This window comes from Monodon monoceros, unplaced genomic scaffold (genome assembly GCF_005190385.1).
Source record: "Monodon monoceros isolate NGI ecotype Baffin Bay Population unplaced genomic scaffold, NGI_Narwhal_1 Super_Scaffold_12, whole genome shotgun sequence".
In the NCBI taxonomy this organism is placed as follows: Eukaryota; Metazoa; Chordata; class Mammalia; order Artiodactyla; family Monodontidae; genus Monodon; species Monodon monoceros.
Genome location: NW_021703768.1, coordinates 95,345,782 through 95,369,605, shown reverse-complemented (window position 1 = coordinate 95,369,605; position 23,824 = coordinate 95,345,782). Strand labels below are relative to the sequence as shown.

The 23,824-nt window shown below is 34.8% G+C and overlaps 1 protein-coding gene across 1 annotated transcript in view; it reads right to left on the bottom strand.

The window, feature by feature from the left end:
- Positions 1-920: 920 nt before the first annotated feature.
- Positions 921-23,824, bottom strand: part of AP3S1 (adaptor related protein complex 3 subunit sigma 1) — a 70,587-nt gene continuing 47,683 nt past the window's right edge. The window contains 2 exon segments of the mRNA XM_029218191.1: positions 921-1,638; positions 11,062-11,169. Of these exon segments, the coding sequence (XP_029074024.1) occupies positions 1,510-1,638; positions 11,062-11,169 (237 nt within the window). The 3' untranslated portion in view covers positions 921-1,509.

Sequence of the window (23,824 nt, the reverse complement as noted above, 5' to 3'; positions counted from 1 at the left end):
AAGATGAAACCCTTTTGACTATTTCTTGAGGTTAAAGTATGATCCGGCCCAGAAGTTTCCCTAATTTTGGTACATTCTAACCAAATCAAAACTTAAATCTTTCCATAATCCACCCCCACCCCCCAAAAAAAGGGAAAAGAGAAAAGCGTGGTACTGCATATATGTCCATGAGGACAGGGACTTGTTCACCTGGCACATTCAAATGACTGAAGACCAGGGACCTCCCTGCATGTTCTGCTTTGCATAACCTTCCTCTACGACTTTTATACATCTCTGAACTGATGGAAATCCCAATAATCACAGACTGAGTTTCCTGTTGCCTCAGTAGGATGGGGCTTAGAGTCAGATTAATTTTATTTAGAACAAATAATGACTTTTCTTATACCCCAGAACTTGGAGTAAAATTCATACATGCCACACATCTAAGGAAATGTTTCAAAAAATAGTATTTGGGGAGGGAGGACTAGAACTAGAAGGAAAGCCTTAGTCCAACTGGAAGAAGAATCCCACTCATGGATCCCAAGATAAGATTAAATAAGAAAATGTGGGCAAATTATGAGAAACCAGAATATGAGAGTATTAGGACTTAAGAAAGTTTTGATTTTGGGATGAAACAAGTGGGGCCCCAAAGGGTTTTGTGTTCAAAAGCAACTAAGTATTTGCTATGAAATTATTTTTCATCATCTCAGCAAGAAGGGATCAGATGCAAGACTTAAACCTATGTGTGTAAAACAGATTTTGCAATTTCTCAATATGGATTTTATAAAAAGATTTGTCATCTCCCCCTCCAGATCTCATCCTACACAATATACTATGAGATACACTACTCTTGACTTGTGAAATAATTGAGTTTTAGAATAATGAGGTTCTGAATATTAAAAATATAAGTATAAATTAAATAAATCAACATTAACAGCTGCTTAACAGTGATAAAATATATTTTTATTTACTTCGTTGAGTCAGAGGGTCATAAAAAAAATTATTGCTAAAGTAGATACCAGGCAAACAGAATGGTGCTTTAGAAGTCCAGTTACCTTGGAGTTTATTTAAACTAAGAGAAAAAGGTCATAATGTTTTCATGCAATACATACTTCGTTCTTTAAATAACAATTCTGACAAATAACAGAAAGAATTAAGGAATGCTGTATTTGTGATCCATACAAAACACCAACATTTTGGGTTATACATAATTTAAAGAAATGTCCCAAACACTTTTCAAAATACTGTAGTAGCCAATACATAGAGGCATGCCTTAGGTGGCCATAGGAATGCAGCTTAGAAAATAAAGGAAAAAATCACACTGTAACTACTCAAATTCTTCAAAATCACTGAGCAAGAAAAGCAACAATGAACTTCCATACTGATTTTACATAACTTCTATACAGTACCTTGACTTAAATCCAAGAGCAAAAGTTAAGCCTCTCCTCCTCTATTTTTGGTAAACAACTGCATGGTAAACTTAGATGACATTTCCCCCGGATTTTACCTGGGAGTGGCCTTTTAAATTTTTTATTTAAAAGAGGGCAGGTTTGGCACTTTTATACTGATGTCACCAATGTTAATATTTCTTGGGATCTCAGGAAGATTCATATTCTTTACAGCTGATACAGCACGGGCTGGAGCTCCTGCTAAGCCAGCCTGTATACAGAAGCAAATAAAAGAAAAAGAAAATGTACAGCTCAGGTGTAGCCCATCAAAAAACATTAAAACTGGAGGACAATGATAAAAGAGTTTCATAAAACAAGCTTAGAGGCCAGATGGTAGTTTGAATTGGTATGGAATGGTTACTTTGAAATACTAATCTATAAAGAGAAAACAGTTGACACCTTAAAAAATACAGTGAATACATGCAATGATAACAATGTAAAGATTTAAATACAAATTAACCTGTGCTACGGAAACATCACACACAATATTCAAATGACAAAGCTAGATCTTCACCTATATTTTGATTTAACTGACTTATGATATAAGCATAAAGCATATTTTACATTAGTTTCCTTATTAGACATCTCTTGCAACAACTGTGATAGATTTTGGGTTTTTGCTTTTCAACTGTCATTTATTATTAATATATGCTGTGAAATAAAAACTGAAAGTAATAAATCATGTTCGTTTAGTTTCTTAGGGCTAAACCCTTAAAACATTTCAAAACAATGAAGTTTTTAAAAATTATTTTTTAAAATTGTAGAGGCTCTTCTAAACTTTTCTAGGAAAGTTCTAGGACATTTAAAAAAAAAAATCAGGCTTTTAAAGTGAAGCCGTCAGGACTTCCCTGGTGGTCCAGTGGTTAAAACTTTGCCTTCTAATGCAGGGGGTGCGGGTTTGATCCCTGGCCGGGGAGCTAAGATCCCACATGCCTCGCAGCCAAAAAACCAAAACATAAAACAGAAGCAATATTGTAACAAATTCAATAAAGATTAAAAAAACATAATAAAGTGAAGCCTCAATCCAAAGAGAACGGTTCTGCCTAAAAATGAAACTGCAAGAACAGGATCAATCCAACCCTTCAATGAATTGGTAAAAATATAATGATTAAAAAAATTTTGTCATATAAAGTAGATTCAACATATGTTCAGTTTACAATATACAAATTTAGAGAAAGAAGAGCATAAATGCAAAAGGTAGGATATATATAAATAAATGAATTCTAAAATTTCCAATACCATTAGTGTACAATATTTGGCTTTCATCATAGTTGGAAAATTTATAATTTTTGAAATAATTTTGAGGGAAAATATGCTTAAAAATAAAGAAAAGTGGGGCTTCCCTGGTGGCGCAGTGGTTGAGAGTCCGCCTGCCGATGCAGGGGACACGGGTTCGTGCCCCGGTCCGGGAAGATCCCACATGCTGCGGAGCGGCTGGGCCCGTGGGCCATGGCCGCTGAGCCTGTGCGTTGGGAGCCTGTGCCCCGCAACGGGAGAGGCCACAACAGTTGAGAGGCCCGCGTACCGCAAAAAATAAATAAATAAAAAAATAATAAAGAAATAAAGAAAAATGCATATATATCACTTTTCTCAAATAGCTACATCAACAGTCTTCATATTTTTATGATTTAATTTATATACCAATTAGATTTCAGCAACTTTTATTCAGGTTATGTAATAAAGCCAACAAACACATGTGAATTCGGTGTCATACATTATCTTGCACAAAAGCAATTAAGTAACAAAAACAAATCTTCTACTTTGCTTAGATTACATATATGAGACAGTGTCCATGTAATCAGAAAGATTAGTTTTAATGTCCCTTTTTGTAATTTAGTTTTTTTCTCTCATGTAATCCTACCTCTTTTGTTAATTAAAAAATAATAATAATAAAGCTGTTACCTGAGAAAAATCTTGACTGATACAAAATAGGCCAGTGTAAACTATTTGCTGAATAAAGGATACAAACATTGTTAAGCAATGAAATAAAAGCCATAGGTTATCAAGTTAGAATTGGAAATAATAGAAAAATCAGTAAAATAGTATTTAATAATATATAGTCCACACAGGCAATGATAAGGGTGATATGGATGAAAAACTCCATACCCAATTAAAGACTGAATAGGGTTGGAGAATTCAATTTTTATAATTTAATGGAGTGTAGTTGTTTTTGATGTATAACTAAAAATTTGACTGACCTCTACATTTATACCTACCTGAAGCAATGCAGTTTTTGTTATACCCCACCTCTCTCCAACTGCCCCCCAAAAGATGTTGGAGATATAGATGAATATTATTTAGGGTAGCATGAATAATATTCAAAAGGATCTTTAACTTGATCTTTTCAAGTTCAGTGGTTAACTCCCAAAATTTAGAATGGTTTAGGATCAGAGAAGACTCTAATTCAAAGAGCTTCCTTTTGCTAGGAAGTATGTTGTTTGCCAAGGGAACAAAAATTATTTTACAAACTTACAGATAACCTGGAACTAAGTATCATTTTTCCAGTAGAAGGATTTTATAATTTTTCTAATTAAAAAATCAATTTGCCACTATTGCTACTTTGGAATTTCTATACAGGGTGCTAATTATGAGTAGGCTATAGAAAAGTAATGACAAGGTATTTAACTATAAACATTTTAAAAGGCATGAATTATTAGAGGATTTTATTATTGAGAAAAAGAGAGAAAAGGTAGGGTGTGTATGTGTGTGTCCATCTGTTTGTTTTACTGGATGCTATGGTTGACATTTATAAGTAGTAAAAATACTTTTTTTAGTATTAAATGTCATTGTCAAGAAGCCTTCTTTTCCATAATACCCGGTACCATGAGCAGCTAAACTAAAGAATAAAACTTCATCCTGTTAAATGTCATTAGATTAAGTCGTTTCTTTGTGACCACAGATGGTGTTGACTGTTAGCTGCTAATGAGAATACATAAAGTCAATATAGCAATTGATTTCAACAGCATACATGTGCCAAATTCATATTATGTAAAACCAAAAGAAGTTTCTAAGTCAACAAACTACAATTTCTCTAAACATAAGCAGCAAGCCATAGACATGCAAAGGATGGTAACTACTCAGAACACGCAAATGAATCAAGAGAATCAAATTATTTCTCAAGCATGTTCAATACTTTTGTGTAGTTATGTCACAAATTTAAATGATAGTAAATTTAAAAATTGTAATGTGTACTTCAATTAAGTTTTAATTAAACTAACATTTTAAGAAATCAGATTCTTTAGAATATAAAATGTAAAGAAAAATATGAGAAGGACTGTTGATCGCTATTCAGATGCTTAAATGAGCTGTCCATGTTTATATACAAAAACTCAGGGCTTAAAAAAAAAAGACTTCATGTCACTCAGGTAGTTAACACCAGAACTGCTATAAAACACATTTCAGTTTCAGACTTCCATGAACGTGAAGTCTGAAACATTTTTATTAAAGAATAAAATGTAAAAGAGGTAATTTGCCATTAGGAAATCAGTTTGCCAACACAAAGGTATAAAGGAATTTTCATCTTAGTTAAGATTTTTTTTTAGTAGGATATACTCAAAACAAGATAACTTTCATTAAACACAATTTTTTTGAACACTAAAATTTACAGAAATTAAGTTTACCTGACTTGTTAGTGGTATGTACAATTTAAAATGTAAAAATAAGATACTTCTGACAGTACAGCATAGTTCTTATAGATTTAAGATTACACAGTTGACATAAAGGAGAAATAAAAAGAATGAAACCCTACTGGAGAAATAACTTGTTTCCATCTATGTTGTTATACTTGAGCACCACCATGGCAGGTAAACTGCAGCAACTCCACTAACAAAAACAAATACATGAATCCAAAGCAGTTAAGAGTATGAATCGGATGGAAGAATGAAGTACAGCATATAAAAGAATGGTCGTGTTTTCTCTCCCATGAGATTAAATAAATTAACAGAATTAAGAGAAAGAAAACAAAATGAAGTCTGCAAGTATACCAAAATGAGGCCAAACAGAAGACTTATACAGACATACTCTCAGAAATTTCAAGCACTTGAATCACAAAGATAGTAATGGATGGATATGATTTGGTTTTGATTTTGTTTTTAAATTGCCAGACCCAAAAATAAACAAAATATGTGCAAGCGAAACTGAAAAAGCAGCATTACTAAAACATATTTCAAAGAATCTGAAGACTCCCTTTTCCTCATGCAATAAGCAATTAGCTTTCTCCAAGGGAAAAGGAAAGAACCTAGATATTTACTTCATCTAACACATAAAATTTCCTACCATCTTAAAATATTTTTTCAAGCTTGATATATAGCATAATAAGATGGTAGTTGAAATAATTTGTACATACTAAAACCTTTACCCACCCATCCTGCTGGAAGTTGCTATATGCACATTCATAATTTTGACCTAACAGCAAAGTGAAAGAACATCAACATTAATAAACACAGTATTAAATGGTTTCAGACTCAAAATCATTAACAAAATAATGGCAGGTTTTGAAAGCATGCTTTGAGCAGAATAGAAAATGTCAATATTTTAATTTCTGAATTTAAGGCAGAAAAACTTTTAAACTGGGGACAGGCTTGCTCTTTGCTTTAAAGGCAGTGCTATAATACTGCAATTATAAACAGATTAGAAATGCTGATGACGGTCCTCTAGTAAGCAAGAACTATGGCATTTTATGAAAATTTTTATCAAAATGAGAATATTTAAAATTTTTTAAACCTTTCAGTACTAGTCATTTTATGTAATCTTAAATTACAGTTTTAATTTCTAGCATAGGATTTACCTGTGTGAAATAAATATAGCAGACCGATGTCATTTATGGATTTAATATAAATAGTTTTGACCCTCACAAGTGACCTCAAGGGTCCTCATCATAATTTTGAATAAGAGAGTAACTGTGTGTCAAAGTAGAGGGGCAGAACCAACTCACAAGCTGACTTTCCAACATCTGTATCTTAGGGCTGCTTTTCTTGTTATCTATTCTTTGAAAATAGATACTTGATTAAAAAAAAAAAAGCAAATTACTAGTTCTAGTGATGGAAGTTATAAGACCTACGTGATTGATGGTTCTTTGGTAGAAAAAGCAATTTAACATAAATTAAAGACTGGAACATAGAAACTAGCAGTGATTGAGATCAATGGAGTAAATGAGACCATTACATATTTTCTATTCCCAGGATAAAGTAATACAGATCCAGGGTCCAAAAGTGGTGTCCCTAGCTTCATGATACATAGCCCACTAACTCGGGATAAGAAATTGTAAAGCTACCTGTATGTTGCTGCTTCTTAAACACATCCAGAACGTAGTAATTTAGTGTCTAAAAAGCAATGCCAAATTCCCAGTGGCATTTTTCTAATTACTAAAGTGGTTAATCTAACTTGTTAAGTTTACACATTTTTTCCTTGCATGGCACTCAATAAAGTATTCTCATTTTGAAATTTTTAAATGGAAGTATATGAACATTTTCATTTTCTTGAAATGTTTTTGTACAAAGAAGTTGTTCATCACCGTCTCTACATGGAAATGTTTAAAGAGTAATTCACACAGGTAACTTATGGTGTGAAAAATGCACAGGAACTAGCAGACAAAATTTAGTTTTGTACGGCTAGGAGTCTATTTAAAACATTTCCAATTTTTGCCAATATGCTTTGCAAAAATTTTCAGGGTTTACAATACCTTATTGAGTCTTACTATGATATGCCTGGATATCAGAAGGTTGCTACAGTGAAAATACATTTTATTTTGGTCAATATATTTAATTCCATGTTTTAGAGTATTTATTTCTATTTTAGAAGATTTCTGATCTTACTTTTTGTTGGCTACTTCTAATATTCACCTGTTAGTCAAAACTGCAAAAGCAATTGTTAAGACTTTGGAACTGAAAACCATTAGGTCCGGGGAAGGGGACTATTTAACAGTCACTGTTCTAAGCCTTTACCAGTTCCCACTTTGTATGCTAATCTCTAAAGGTTCAGCTTTTGGTTTTTAAATTCACAGCTTCCAAAACCCAGCATACAATTTTATGTTAGGATCCTAATTTAGAAACATGGGGGAAAAAAATCTGTGAGAGTTAAATTAAGGTTCTGCCATATGATGCTAAAAATAAACTCTGATTTACATACAAAGTAAATTGTCATTTCTACAAATGTAATTTGTCAGTTAAATGACAATGTTTAAAAAAAAAGAACAAAAAAACTTAAACTTTCCTTTTACAATGCAGGCACACAAAACAGAACAAACATGACATCAATGATATACTAGTAAAATACACTAAGTCCAATAAAAGATGAATAAACTACAAGGAGAAACTAGAATGGAAAATAGGCTACAGGGACTATATGGGTTCATTAACACAAAGAATTTTTGAGTCTGGCCTAAATAATTAATTGCCTTTGACATCATTTTGCTTTCCCTTTGTTAAAATACATTTTTCTCAAAGTCAGCAATACCTTGTCTACCTGTCCTGTCTGGGAGATTGAAAGATAAAGGTCTGTAAGAGAGAAGAATGGAAAGAGCTAGAAAGATCAGGATGTTCGGAAAAAAGAGGACTGACTTTTAAAAAGTAGTGACTAAATTCAGACCCATTTATTCATCTTGAAAATCACATGAAATACATAAAGGCTAACAAGTCTCCCCAACCCCACCCCTCTACCTCCACCCCCAGGGAGTCCTTTTACTCCTAGGCAGATTCCTGAGTGCCTCTTACACTTCCCCCAAATCCCACCAACCTCCCAGCTTAAATCCTCCTTTCCCAAGATCCCAATGTTATAGTAAACCATTTATCTATCAAAGCAGGATAGATGAAAATATATTCAGCGCATATCTTTGCTTCTCGTCTCTTTAAAGATCTGAGTGATCTTTGCTTCTACCTGTCTAGGTAATGGGAATTAAACTGGTTCACTTTTGACTGTTACCAGAAATGTACTACTTTTAAGATAAAATAATAAAATCTTTGATTTCTGACAAAGTAAAGGCGACTCGATACATCCATGTTATATTTTAAAAGCTGTATCTTAATTATATCCAGGCTTCTTAAAAGATAAATGATATTCTAAACATTACTTAAATTAATTTTTAAAACATGATAAACAGGTCTTTTCATCAATCATGGTATTCTGAACTTTAAGATTTGCTTTGTAGCTTTTTGCTTACATAATACATTTTAACTAAAATTTTGTAAGAGTAAGATTAATAAAAGCTTATAGCTTGCTCTCAAATAATTTTGGATTATTCTGCAGTCATATATTTGGTAGATATAACCAGTTTAAATAACATGGAAAAGGAACCCATATGAAAACTCTTGACATTTCACTGCATCTGGAATAAAGCTGGTAGCCTTCCAAACACACTTAAAATATATGAAAATTTCTGAAAAATTACATAAAATCAACATTATTTCAACACAATTTCTTAAAGTATGATCAGAACTGTATGGCTTCACCGTGACTCAAAATCCTACTTTATGAGGAAAATATTAGCAGACATCACACATAGAGAAACACTTGATAAACATATGTTAGTTTATCCATCAGATTTAAAACATACTTTTTTTGTAAAGGAGAAAAAGAAAAACTAATTTGGTAGCAGATAACAATTGATTATACATGTTAAAAGACAATCAGTGGATGAAAAACAAATATTCACCAGTATTCAAAACCATTTTAAATAGCATGTTTAAATAGCATGTTTCTGTTAAAGGACTTTAAGTTATAATGTTCTTATAACTATTTCCACTAAAAATGTAAATTCTTTATTTTACTGCTCTTTATAGATAAAAAAAAACTGGCTCATTAACAAAGTTTTACTGGACAATCAAAAAGCAAATATCCATTATGTAATTATTACAGGTCCTGCATGACTTCTGTCAATATTATATATAGCAAACCTAAGGAGGAAAAGGTGGGCAGGCGGGAGGAAGGGCACCACCAATGGAAAGGAGTTAAATACCTGGAAATGTGATAATTCCAGACAAGAGGTCGATATATTTCTACAGATGATTACATGGAATTCACAAATTACCACATATCCACTCATTTTAGACTAATTATTAATGGATTGTATCACTGTCTGTCTCTTGGCATTTAAAATCTATAACCATATAGTTTTGTAAAGCAAGGTTTAACAGACATAAATTTCAAGTTATCATTTTAAGACTTTAAAAACTATAGCTTAGTGTTTATGGTAAACCTTTTGCCATATTGAACAATACACTGCAAGCCAACTCCAGTAAATAATATTCTTAGCCCTTTTCCTTGTCCTAAAACAAAATTTTCTCTATTAATCTAGTTTGTTTTCCCTTTTCAAAAATCAGTATTTTAAAAATTGGCTGTAGAACACACAAAATATATACAATTACTTAAAAAGAGTCATAATTTTAAGCTCTTCCCCATTACAACCCTCTCCTTTGGGAAACCAAGGAGGATGATAACTTGAGATAAAGAGAAATTAAGGACTATTTTAATTTAAAACAGAACATTGGAAAATGTTTTTATACAAAACTTCAACTGTTTCTAATCCTCAGATTTCAGATTTATCCACCATCCTGTGTTTCATTCCATTCCAATGAGCACAGCATTTTAAGCTGATCTTTTGAAAAGCCAACAAGATAAAAATTCTTCAGAACTCACCTGTTGTAAATTAATGCTAGCATATTTTTAATATCTTTCTGCTTTCATAGTAATATTTACTTTAGATCAACCAAATAACTGTACTAATAATTATAAATAAAATTAGTTTTCTGCATTATGACTATAAATACCAAAGGTAAGAGTATCCTCAAACATGTGTAGTATTGAATGAGATATCAAGACTATTCATCTTTCTAAATTTCTGTATAGCAATAAGAAACAACCAAAATCATGTAAACTTGAGAGGCTCAGCTACAGCACCTGGTACTGATATTCAGCCTTGTTATTGAGGGAAGAGTCATACAATTCTAAAGTAGAGTTTTACAAAAGGCTAAACTGCTGGTTGGTCCTCATTCACTCAATTTAGCAGCACAAAGTTAGCTGTATATAACTAACCAAATCTTTCTCTTCTAGAATGCAATAAAAGCCATGAATACGTGTATCATTATATGGAATGTATGATTTAGCTAACTTGTCAGTGACCTTTGGGAAGGATCCAGAATTAAAAGATTAGAGCATTGAATTTCTTTTTTCAATGTGTACTCAGGCCTACTAAGCACCCATTATAACATTACTTCCTTATGAGAATTCCATTTTCTCTCCTTTCCTTTTGCAGAAATAGTTTTATAAAACACTAAATTTATATATCTTTAGAAAACCAGTTCTAAGACCTCCTTGATAATTAATGACTAAGGTTTACTAACAAATATTGATTGCATTATTCATAATTTCTTTTTTAAGCAACAAGAATTGGGAATTTTATTCATTACCCAAAGCAATTACGACTGTGGCTAAAAGAATACACAAAACTATTTGGTGGATAGTGGTCACAGAACATTTAACATACTAAAATGTGTATATTCCACTTCTTTTTAAAATTGAATAAGCATACCAGCTGTACCTAAAGGGTGATACTGAAGGACAAACAGTGAAAGCTACAAATCATGCATAATTTATGATCATGCTTACTACCTTCATTACCTAAAGCACTTTCCATTCTTACCTCAGATTTCTCCAGTTTATTTTGTGCCTCAATTTGTGTAACAATCTCATTCATGTTGGTCTCCAATACCATTCCCCCCATCACCATTTCTGCAAGAATATTGTGAACCTAAAGAAAGAAAATTCACTATAAGAATGTTTCATGATCCCAGTAAGTTTTCTTTCAAATACTGCTGTTTTATGAGCTGTAAAACAAAAATAATTTGGAGTGAAGACTCATAATACACTTATGTCACTACTGTGAAGCCTTAGGCAATTATACAAACCTCTTTAAATCTTAGTTTAATGAGCTGTAAAACAGAGATAATAATAGTATCTCCTTCATAGACTGATGGAAAGATCAAGTGAGGTCAGTGACCATGGAAGTGCCCAAAACAAAGTAAATAATCAATAAACATTAGCTACCATGATAGTATCAGGATTAATGCTAAAAAAAAAAAAATGACCCATAAGGGCCTTTTATACCTGATTCTTAGTCTGTAATTATTAAGTTGTTTTATGCTCAAGGTACTCAATGAGGCTATGTAGCATTCCTACAAGCTCTAGATTTAAAATGAAGTAAAAGTTTCATTATATTATAGGTACTTTAATAATGCTTTTACCCCAAAGCCCTCTCTATATATCTAATTACTCAGATTTTTTATGATCAAATACATCTTACAATGACAAAAAACAACATTTTCCATTGGGGAGAAAAACTATAACCCAGGTGTTTTGTCATAAGGTATTTTACTGGATCAAAAATCACCAAGTCAAAGCTGGAGTATCACAGAACAGTATACTGTGCTATAATTTTTAAAAAGTAATGTGGCAGCATTAAGAATGGAGACTCCGAAATTAGAAAGGTATAAATACTGACTCTATCACTTATTAGTTGTATACCCTTCAGAAGTTAGTTACTTGGCCTCTCTGTTACCTTATCTGTAAAAGAGAGGTAGAAATAGTATGGGTACCTCATAGAATTATCATAAGGATTAAATAAATTCAAGTGATGCACCTAATAGGTGCTTAAAAAAAAAAAAACCTAATAGGTATTTTAAACAAAAACTTTTAAAAATTAAATATATAATTATACTGTTTGCTTTTCATTCCTTTTTAAGTTTTCATGCAAATGTACTCATGATTTTTAAAATTCCTATTATTTATTAATGTTTCATTTTGGAAAGATGGACACCTCACATACCAATTTTGAAGAATTACAGAAATTACTTTTCCTTAGCAAACAAAACCAGAAGCTACAATTGTTTTAAACAATAGTGCTAAATATCATCACTTCTACTACTATCTTTTCTGTTACTAGATACCATTTATTAAAACTCTGTTTTGATGCTGCACTTACAGTATCTGATTTAATTCTCACATTAACCTTTGTTACAGCTGAGAGAATAAACCAGCTCACTCAAGACGCATAAGCTAATATGTGGCAAATCAATGACTCAAACCTAAATCTGAGTGATCCAAGTCCAATACTTTGCTTTCTTCTGTTAACAATAATAAATGAAATTGATACAGCAAATCATAATCTATGAAAATTCAATTAAAGGTCAAGAAGATAACTAGGTGATAAAATAAAATTACCTTATAATAGCTAATAGGTACTGTATGCATAAAAAGTGTTCAGAAAGAAAGGCCATGGCCAGGGGACAGAGATTCATTAAAACTTCTGTTTTAGCAGTGGAAATTCCTCTTTTCTTTTTAAAACAAATTCTTATGCAGTAGCGTGACTTATATGCTGATAGAAGTGTAACAACTCCACCACCCCCATTTTGCTCAGGCTTTCTTATGGGTTCATCCCTACATATACATTGTACTATTGCCTTTCGAAACATCTCAGAACACAATCACTAGATTGGTGGAAACTACAGATTTCAGTAATACTGAAATATCTACCAACCTTAGAGGTAACAAAATATGAGCAGCCTACAAATGTGGGTCGTATGTAAGAAATTCTAAGAAATGTATGTAAATTTGTCCTTAAAGTAAAAATAATTCCTATGAAAGCCAGTTCAGTTCCAGAAGAGACAGAAACTAGAATTGAAGGGCCTGTGAGCTAAATTCTTAAACATAATCTCACTTATTATAAAGATAATAAATGCCTAAAGAGTGTATTCTCAGTGAGGAGGTACAACACGTTATGTAGAAATTTAAGGAGAGGGCTTCCCTCGTGGCACAGTGGTTAAGAATCCGCTTGCCAACACAGGGGACACGGGTTCGAGCCCTGGTCCGGGAAGATCCCACATGCCGCAGAGCAGCTAAGCCTGTGTACCACAACTACTGAGTCTGCAAGCCACAACTACTGAGCCCATATGCCACAACTACTGAAGCCTGCATGCCTAGAGCCCATGCTCCACAACAAAGAGAAGCCACCACAATGAGATGCCCGCATAAAGAGTAGGCAACAAAGAGTAGGCCCTGCTCGCTGCAACTAGAGAAAGCCCACGCACAGCAACGAAGACCCAACGCAGCCAAAAATAAATAAATAAAATAAATTTAAATAAATAAATAAGAAATTTAAGGAGATAAACATCGTGGGAATGAGAACTATTAATTGGGAGGCTACTCCAATACTATTCAGGTTATGGTGTCCAAAGTAAGGTATGTCACATGAGGAGGGGAAATTAAGAAGGTGAACATGTCTACTGATAGAAAAATTCATGTTCCAACAATTGAGAAGAATTTTTGGCAGACTTAATATGAGAAAGAGGATGATAAAGCTCTGCTTTTAGCTTAGCCCTAACTCATATGGTTGACATATTTCAGTATTTTGTTTTATAAATTTTACTTAAAACAGATTTTTATGGAAATAAAAGGGTAACAATTTGCTTATAATACAACTCATCTACTAAACTGCTTTGATGTTCACCGAAAAGTTCAACGAGTTTTCACTCTCTCTTATGAATTTTTATAGGTATTTAAGTGTTTAAAAAGTGGCAAATACCACACTAACTGTATTTTTGCCTTTTTCTTCTGGACATAGACCGTAACTTCTAAATTTCATTTTTATTTTTTTTAAATCACAATATAAGCCATACAGAAACTTATATATAAAAATAGTCTCTACCATCCTCTGCTTCTGTTATTAGGTCCCTCTAAAGATAATCACAGTTAATTGTATCTTATATATCCTTCTAGAAAACTTGTTATGCATATACTCGTTATATGTGTGTGTGTATATATCTAATGTACACAAATGAGATCACATTGCACACATTATTCCCACAGTTCTACAAGAAAATAAAGATTGAATTGTCGGTGCTTTGTGACCACCTAGAGGGGTGGGATAGGAAGGGTGGGAGGGAGGGAGACGCAAGAGGGAAGAGATATGGGGATATATGTATATGTATAACTGATTCACTTTGTTATAAAGCAGAAACTAACACACCATTGTAAAGCAATTATACTCCAATAAAGATGTTAAATGGGGAAAAAAAAAGAATGACAAAAAAACCGACTGAATTGAAAGTTAGAGGCAAGAGAAAATGAGCATTATGAGTTAATAAAATAATAAAAGTTACTGGAGCCAGATATATGTACAAGAATAAGAATGATCAATGAAACTGTTGGTAAGAGCAAAGAAAAATACAAAACTAAAACGGTGAATCTACACTATTATCACACACCTAAAAATGAGAAATATACAGATTCCTCAGAAATACTGGTAAGTTATTAAATGAACAAATGAGAGGGACAGAACGATATCTATAATATGGTCCCACTGAGGTATACTAAAAAAATTACACACATACACACACTTGGATATACCCAGAAAAATTCTGGAAAGGCACGAAAATAATTAGAAAAAAAAAAAGACTTTATTTTTTTAAGAGCAGTTTTAGGTTCACAACAAAATTAAGAGGAAGGTACAGAAACTTTCCCATACATACAGCCTGGCCTCTGACATGCACAGCTTACCCAGAGTGGTAAATATATTACAACTGATGAACCTACACTGACACATCATAATCACCCAAAGTCATAGTCTACCTCAAGAGCTCTCTTTTGGTGGTGTACATTCTATGGGTTTGGATAAATATGATATATATCTATCATTATGGTATCACACAGAGTATCCTAAATATCCTCTATGCTCCACCTATTCACCCATCCCCCTCCCTCCCCAAGCCTGACAACCACTAATCTTTTCAGTATATGCATAGTTTTACCTTTTCCAGAATGTCATATAGTTGGAATCACACAGTACATAGCCTTTTCTGATTGGTTTCTTGCACTTAGTAATATGCATTTTAAGGTTCCTCAATGTCTTTTCATAGTTTGATAGTTCATTTATTTTTAGCACTGAATAAAATTCCATTGACTGAATATAACACAGCTTGTTTGTCCATTTACCTACTGAAGGACATCTTGGTTGCTTTAAAGTTTTGGCAACTATGAAAAGAGTTGCTATAAACATCCATGTGCAGGTTTTTGTATAGACATAAGTTTTCAACTCTTTTGGGTACATACCACAGAGCATGATTGCTGGATTGCATGATAAGAGTATGTTTAGTTTTTTAAGGCATCGCCAAACTGTCTTCCAAAGTGACTGTATCATTTTGCATTCACACCAGAAATGAATGAGAATTCCTGTTGCTTCACATCCTTACCAGCATTTGGCGTTGTCAGTATTCTGGATTTTGGCCATTCCAATAGGTGTATAATGTGCTGCAAATATTTTTTAATGGATAGTAGTTGCCTAAAGAATGGGATTGGAGGGCTGAGGAAGAAAGGAGACTTAGCTTTCTTTCATAGTTTTTGTTTGTTTGTTTGTTTATTTGTTTTGAAAACTTTTAACATGAGCATATATTACTTAAAAAAAAACACCTTCCTAAAGAGTCAGAGAGATCATTCAGAGGAACAATATTAAAGGCAATGGCCATGTACCTATTTAAGTTATTTATTTATTTATTTATTATTATTATTTTTTTTTGCGGTATGCGGGCCTCTCACTGTTGTGGCCTCTCCTGTTGCGGAGCACAGGCTCCGGGCGCGCAGGCTCAGTGGCCATGGCTCACGGGCCTAGCCGCTCCGTGGCATGTGGGATCTTCCCACACCGGGGCACGAACCCGTATCCCCTGCATCGGCAGGGGACTCTCAACCACTGCGCCACCAGGGAAGCCCCTATTTAAGTTATTTAAGAGGTAGCTCAAAGGTGTTGAATATTTGTTAGTGATAAGAGAAGCATGCCACTTTTTACATGTGTTAAACAATAAGTCTTTTTATGTGTCAATGCAGAACCTGAGACTTTGGCTTAAAACTACTGTAACACATAAGATTAAGTGGTCTCTATAGTATTTTATTATTATTTACAAAATATTATAATGCACACAGTTGGCATCTAATAAATATTAGATGCCAACACTTCTTTCTTCAAAATCATTTATCTCAATTATCTTAAAATTCAAAAGTTAAAAGAACACGGCATTTTTTGTACTTAGTCTAACTACCCCATCAGTAAACCATATTTATTAAATATTTATATACAGTGCTTACAGACAGCAGCATCTTAGTTGAGTAAAGCCTACATAATCATTGGAGAGTAAATGAAGATTAAATCAAATACATTTCACTTTTTACTGTTTTTTTGTCACACTGCACAGCATGTGGGATCTTAGTTCCCCGACCAGGGATCGCACCCACCCTCCCTGCACTGGAAGCATGGAGTCAACCACTAGATCACCAAGGAAGTCCTACATTTCACTTTTTAACAGTTACAGGTCAACCAGGCAGAACCAAGCATCTAAAAACAAAAAAATGAAAGGAAGTCAAATTACATAGAGCCCTTTCTATGGATTGTCACTTGTTTTCAAAGAATAAAGCTACTTTGCTATAATTTATGCTAGAAATGAGGTCCTTTGCACCAAACATCTTTTAATTTGACTACATTAATATCTTACTACAGGGGTGGTCAAGTAAAATACGGCATATACGTTCTACACAATATTTCACTTAAGAATAAAGCTGATACATATATATTGATATGGAAGGATCTAAAGAGAGATGAAGTTAATAGAGCAAGGCATAGAACATTATGTGAAATAAAAACATGCTTTATCACTCACTGAACCAAGAGAACTATGCATATCTTTGGAAACATATAGAAAGAAAGTCTGGAAGCCTATCTAGACAAACTATTAAGAGAAATTACTTCACGGAAGTGGGGTAGCGGTTAATAGGTATAAGGAAGGGGACAAGGTAAGAAGAACTTTCATGTTTAATCATATAGCCTTCAGTACTATTTGACTTCTTTGTTTCAAGAAATTTAAGTATTATTATTGTAATTTTAAAATAATAAAATATATGAATAACACTGTAATGTTAATGGTTTGTGTCTGTGAGACAGACAAAGACACAGACACAGGCAGACAGACACCACACATCTTCCTAAAACAATTACTTGAGGACTGGGGTAAGGACATATTCTTCACATAACCCTGCAAAGTGTTAAGCACTCAATAAATATTTTGTAAAATGTGTTCTGCAAGGAACACCTCCCTCTTCTCCTCTTGAAAAAGAACACTGAACAGGAGTTTTAAAAGGGGTTGAAGGGGAGGCAAAGCAGAGTTATAAGTCTACTCTAAAGACCATAATACTGTAAGAAATTTTTTTTATTATTAATAAAATAGCCGATTTTGATGAAATGACACATTATTTTAAATATGTTAGCAAATTTCCATTTATGTACCTGTGGGTCATACTCTTACTAATTTGATAATAAAATGTTAATACATGTATTTTCTAATAAAAATTTAAATAATGTACCTCAAGTAATCTATTAATACCTGTATTTATAATTCTAAATGGTCTAAACCTCACTTCACATTTTGATATTTCTTCAAATGTAAGTACAATTGATCATAAAAAACATCATTACTTTACATACCACTGAAAAGGAAAAGTGCTGACAATTAAATTATGACAAGCAGCCAACCTCGCTGCCTCAACCCCGCCAGGGTAGCGGCCAAGCAGAGGGCTGTTGGGGGCAAGGTACGCATGGGGTCTTCAGATGCCTGCCTCCCACCCATCTGCTGTTGCCAGACCAGTGGGAGGACAGAGCGACCTACTCCACTGCTCTAGGGACTTTCCTGGTGGCTCAGTGGTTAAGAACCCGCCTGCCAACGCAGGGGACACGGTTCGAGCCCTGGTCTGGAAAGGTCCCACATGCCGTGGAGCAACTAAACCTGTGCACCACAACTACTGAGCCTGCACTCTAGAGCCCATGAGCCACAACTACTGAGCCCTCGTGCCACAAATACTGAAGCCCGCGTACCTAGAGCCCATGCTCCGCAACAAGAGAAGCCACCGCAAGAAGAAGCCCGTGCACCACAACAAAGAGTAGCCCCCACTTGCTGCAACTAGAGAAAGCCTGTGCGCAGCAACGAAGACCCAATGTGGCAAAAGAAAATAAATTTAAAAAATAAAATGTAACTACCAGAAAAAGTAAAAAAAAATTATGGCAAGCTATAGAATTGTAAATGCATACTGATCTCAAAAGTGTTAAAATGTGAAAGAAAATCAGCATTTTAGAATCAACGAAGTATGATATTTTCTTGTCATGCTTTAGCTCTATGGGTATTTACAAATAAAAGCTATAATGAAAACATTTAAGTAAGAAAATGGATGTCTTTGGGTTTTACTGGAGTCACTACCAACATTTAAAAAAAAAAGCTTAGCTTCAGAAATACATCCTCTCAAAATATATTTATCAGAACTTCATTAAATCTAAAAATATATTAAATTTTTGTATAATTATTCTCCAACAGGATAGCTGACATATCAAAGTGTTATATAAATCAAAACTTTCACCTGGGGACTTCCCTGGTGGCACAGTGGTTAAGAATCCGCCTGCCAATGCAGGCGACACAGGTTCGATCCCTGGTCCAGGAAGATCCCACATGCTGCGGAGCAACTAAGCCCTTGCACCACAACTACCGAGCCTGAGCTCTAGAGCCAGCGAGCCACAACTACTGAGCCTGTGTGCCACAACTACTGAAGCCTGTGCGCCTAGAGCCCGTGCTCCACAACTAAGAGAAGCCACTGCAGTGAGAAGCCCGTGCACCACAATGAAGAGTAGCCCCCACTCGCTGCAACTAGAGAAAACCCGCATGCAGCAATGAACACAGCCAAAAAATCAAAACAAAACAAAACTTTCACTTGATAATATAAATTAACCTGAAGAAAGTGTTTGCTAAGGAAATAATCAGTGCTACAGGTATGTGGATAATATCTTGAGATTGATGCAGCTGAGCAGGTTCTCCTGCTAAAGAGCATAATCCCCACACAAACTTCTCTCTTCTTTAATATTATATCATGAAAGAGAAGTCTAAAGTATGACAATTTTGTAAGTAATTTTGAAAGGAATTAAGAGTATATTTTGTTAGCCATCAAAATTTTGATAAAATTTTCAAGACAAAATAGAAAGGTTAAGTATATAACATACTTTAACATACTATAATATACTAATAATAATGAGGCATTTGTTAATTGCTGACCAATGGAAAGCAACAGTGGTATAGTAATTTAAAGCAACAGGTAAAGGAATTCCCTGGTGGTCCAGTGGTTAGGATACAGCGCTTCCACTGCAGGGGCACAGGTTTAATCCCTGATCGGGGAACTAAGATCCCACAAGCCGTGCTGTGTGGCCAAACAAAAAACAAAAATAAATAAATAGAGTAATAGGTAAGAGTGATTCTATTTTGTTACACAATGCATTTTATACTCACACTGAATATGAATGTTTCAAATCGGAAAATTCAAAATATTCAAGTCTGAAAAACTAGAAAGCTGTTCTACTTGCTATTCTATATTTTGGGTTGATTATACAGAAATCCTTTTTAAAGGCTGCTTATCATAAGGGTCATGGATGCTCATTAAAAGACCTTAGGGGCTTCCCTGGTGGTGCGGTGGTTGAGAGTCCTCCTGCCGATGCAGGGGACATGGGTTCGTGCCCCGGTCCGGGAAGATCCCACATGCCGTGGAGCGGCTAGGCCCGTGAGCCATGGCCACTGAGCCTGTGCGTCCGGAGCCTGTGCTCCACAACGGGAGAGGCCACAACAGTGAGAGGCCCGCGTACCGGAAAAAAAAAAAAAAAAAAAAGACCTTAGAATATTCCTGGCTTACGTGTTATTGTTGACTTGTATTTTAATGCTACAATTTTTTTTCATTTTAATCTCATAAGTACTTTAAGAGTCAATGTTCTTTTATCCTTACCCACAAATTTACTTCTTTCTTTGCTCTTCTTCCCTCTTCAACTCACTCCTTATATTTCAGATTTCTTTCCGTGTAAACTGCCCTCTTTAGAATTTCCTTTAGTCCAAAGGCTTGCTGGTTGCAAATTCCCTCATTATTTCTCCAATAATGTTTTTATTTCACCCATAATCTTGAAAGATGGTTTTGCTAATTTTAGAACTACAGTTGACAGTTACTTTCTTTCAACACAACATCTTCTAACTTCTGTGGTTGCTGTTGAGAATTCACTTCCCAGTCTGACCACTGCTCTTGTGAAAGTAATATGTCTTTTATTTCTGGATGATTTTAAGAGCTCTCTCTCTGCTATTCAATTTTACTATCATTAGTCTATGTGTAGATTTCTTTTTATTTATTCTGCTTGTGATTCTTTTATCTGTGGATTGGCATCTTCCATTAATTCTGGAAAATTCTCAGCCATTAGATACTCAGATATTGAATATGCCTCGTTCTTTCTCTCTTTTTCATTAGATATTTCTTGCTCTATCTTCCCTGACCTGTAAACTATATTTCACATTTTCAGGCTTTCTTGTCCTTTTATGCTGCATTATGGACAATGTATTCTACCTTTCTATTTACTCAGATATGTTTATGTTTAAACCCATCCACTGAAAATTTTAATTTTGACATTTTTCTCTTCTAGAAATTTCATTCTTTTTCAAATCATCTAAGTTTTTAAAAAGTACTTTTATTTACTGCAATTTTTTTTTATCAGGTTTGACTTTCTAACAACTTGCTCAGTAGAAGGGGGGTGCCAAGCATTTGACTAGTGCTGGCAGGTGAGGGTGAAGCCCTGAATGTCTGGCTTTGAATGGCCCAGCCAGGAGCTGGGTTATAGAAAGGAAGGATTAAGCAAATTAAGTAAATGCATCAACAATAATACAAATAATAGGAATGAGAATAATCTCTCACTGTCAGAGAAGTGCAGATATGGAAAAGATGAAGGCTAGAATAAATTCTGTAGAGTTGCACTAGACGCTGGGGTATTAAGAACTCAATGATTTTTAATATATATAAAGATATAGAAATAGGCAGGTGTGTGTGTGTGTGTGTGTGTGTACATACATCTATTTCCTAGCTTGGTTCACTGAGAACCAGAAGTAATAACCACACCTCTACCAACTAGCATACATGTTGCTAGGACTGTCATTTCTATACATCATCATCCACTAAAAGGAACCTTACAGAGAGAACATTAACATGAGGGCTAAGGCAAAAAATATGTAAGACGCTCTGCCCATAGAAAAGGTGGAGAAACAATGATCAACCTCATAATTACAAGCACCTCCATCCAGACTATGATTTCTCCATACCATTTCCCACTTAAAAAAAAAAAACATCAGGGCTCCTAGAAGGAATGACTGATAACATATCTAGAGCCGGAAATAAATAAAGTGAATCTGGAACACCTAGTTGTACCAGAACACAAAGCAGCTATCAAAGTCATGGAGGGGGAGAGGGGTCATGTCAAAAGAACCCAGAAGACAACGTGAAGGGGTTCCCCCACTGGCCAAAGACAGGGCAATCTGAGCATCAAAAAGAATAATATCCACAGTGGATTAAAACAAATCAATTATGTTAAAATTCGTATGTCACAAGGGTACTAAAAAAGAAATTCCATGATCACTTCTGGTGACTACTGGGGAACCAAATGTTATGGAAACTGGTTAATAAAGGGAAATACTCTAGAATTTATCCTGTCTTTCCTATATACGCTGTACTTTTTTTTTTTTTTTGCGGTATGCGGGCCTCTCACTGCTGTGGCCTCTCCCGTTGCGGAGCACAGGCTCCAGACGCGCAGGCTCAGCGGCCATGGCTCACGGGTCCAGCCGCTCTGCAGCATGTGGGATCCTCCCGGACCGGGGCACAAACCCATGTCCCCTGCATCGGCAGGCAGACTCTCAACCACTGCGCCACCAGGGAAGCCCCAAAGCTGTACCTTTTTAAACGCATCATCTCTGACTTTTAATGGATTGTTTCATTCAATTCACACTTACTATACTGAATAATACATTTATTTTAAATAATTTCCCTTTCCCCCAAAGTTGGTTGTCTTGATCAGATTTTATTTATATTATTTCCCCCTTTTAAATCAGAGATTCTACTGTTTATAATTTTTATTAATGAAAACTATCTCTTTCCTTGCTCTTTTAATCAAATATGACTTTATTCTTATTTGTAAAATATCAAGTCTTTCTACTGCTGAGATGCCTTGTTTTCCTACTAAATGCTCTGTTATTCCCTACTCTCCTTTCCCCCAGGTGGATAACAGCTTCAAAATACTTTTATAATACATGCTAAATACTTCATATTCTCTTACCTTTTCCTTCATGTTTTCTATCTCTTAATCTTTCAATTATATGCTTTGAGATTATTTCCTGCATTCATCTTCTATCTGTAATTCAAGCCTCAACTGTGACCATTCTCTTCTTTAAACTCTGTAGTTTGAAAACACATTTTTAAGCCCCAGGAAGACCTTTTCGAATTGCATCTCCTTAAGCACTTTTTACCATTTTAAAATTTCAAGTGTTCACTGATCTCCTGTAGTAGTTCTTTTTCACGGAGCATATGTTCTGATTGTTCAGCCTGTTCCTCATCTCTCTGTTGAGATGGCATTCTTTTTTCTCTGTTGGCTCACTGGTACTTAGGTGTGGTTGCTGAGATACTCTTAATGGTTAGAGTTCTTCAGGTGGTGAAAGGAAAAGGAGACTCTCACTCTGTGTCCTGTGGTTTAAGGATAGGCTATCAAACTCCTTAAGAGGGACTGGGCTAGAGGAAACCTCTCCACTCTTAATTCTTCATTCTCCTGGCCTGGAGGGTAGGAAAGACACTGAAGCCTCCAATCAGATCTCCCTTACCCTGATCTTATGGGGGATGGGGGGAATGCAGGGAGGAGTAGACAGAGCACTTTTATAGCTGTCCATACATGTCATACATGCTCCAAACCAAGCTCTTTATAAATCTTTAGCTCTTTCATCTTTGCCCCGGGATTTGATGCTGTGCTGCAGTAGTGGTGACAACCTGGGGCTGCCCAATTAAAGCCACAGTGTTCAGGAAATGGGCAGGTAACACAGTTGCGCAAATAAGCAGACCTTCCCAGCAAACCCACAGTGGCCATGCAGTATAAGTAAGAAATAAACCAAGTTACTCATATTTTAGGTGTTATTACCACAGCATAACTTAGCTGTAATAGAGTCTGACTCCATTTTTGATGCCTGCCTGCTGACAGCTTTCAAATCCCACTGTTCTCCCTTCCTCTTCTGCCCACATGTGGGCAAGTTGATAAGAAAGTCCAGGTGCTCCTTCCTTTGCACTGGCGGGAAGTTTAAATTACACAAGACCTGGCCTGCATTGTGGAAACCCTCAACCCAGCCCTACCCCCTAACCACATAAAACCCCAAGATAGTCGCTGTTCCTTGTTTTCCCCCGAAAAGCTTATTATGTAAATGATAAACCTTTTCAGATCAGATCCTCTTGGTGTACATGTGGTATCTTCAGTCTCTACATCCAAATCAATTTTG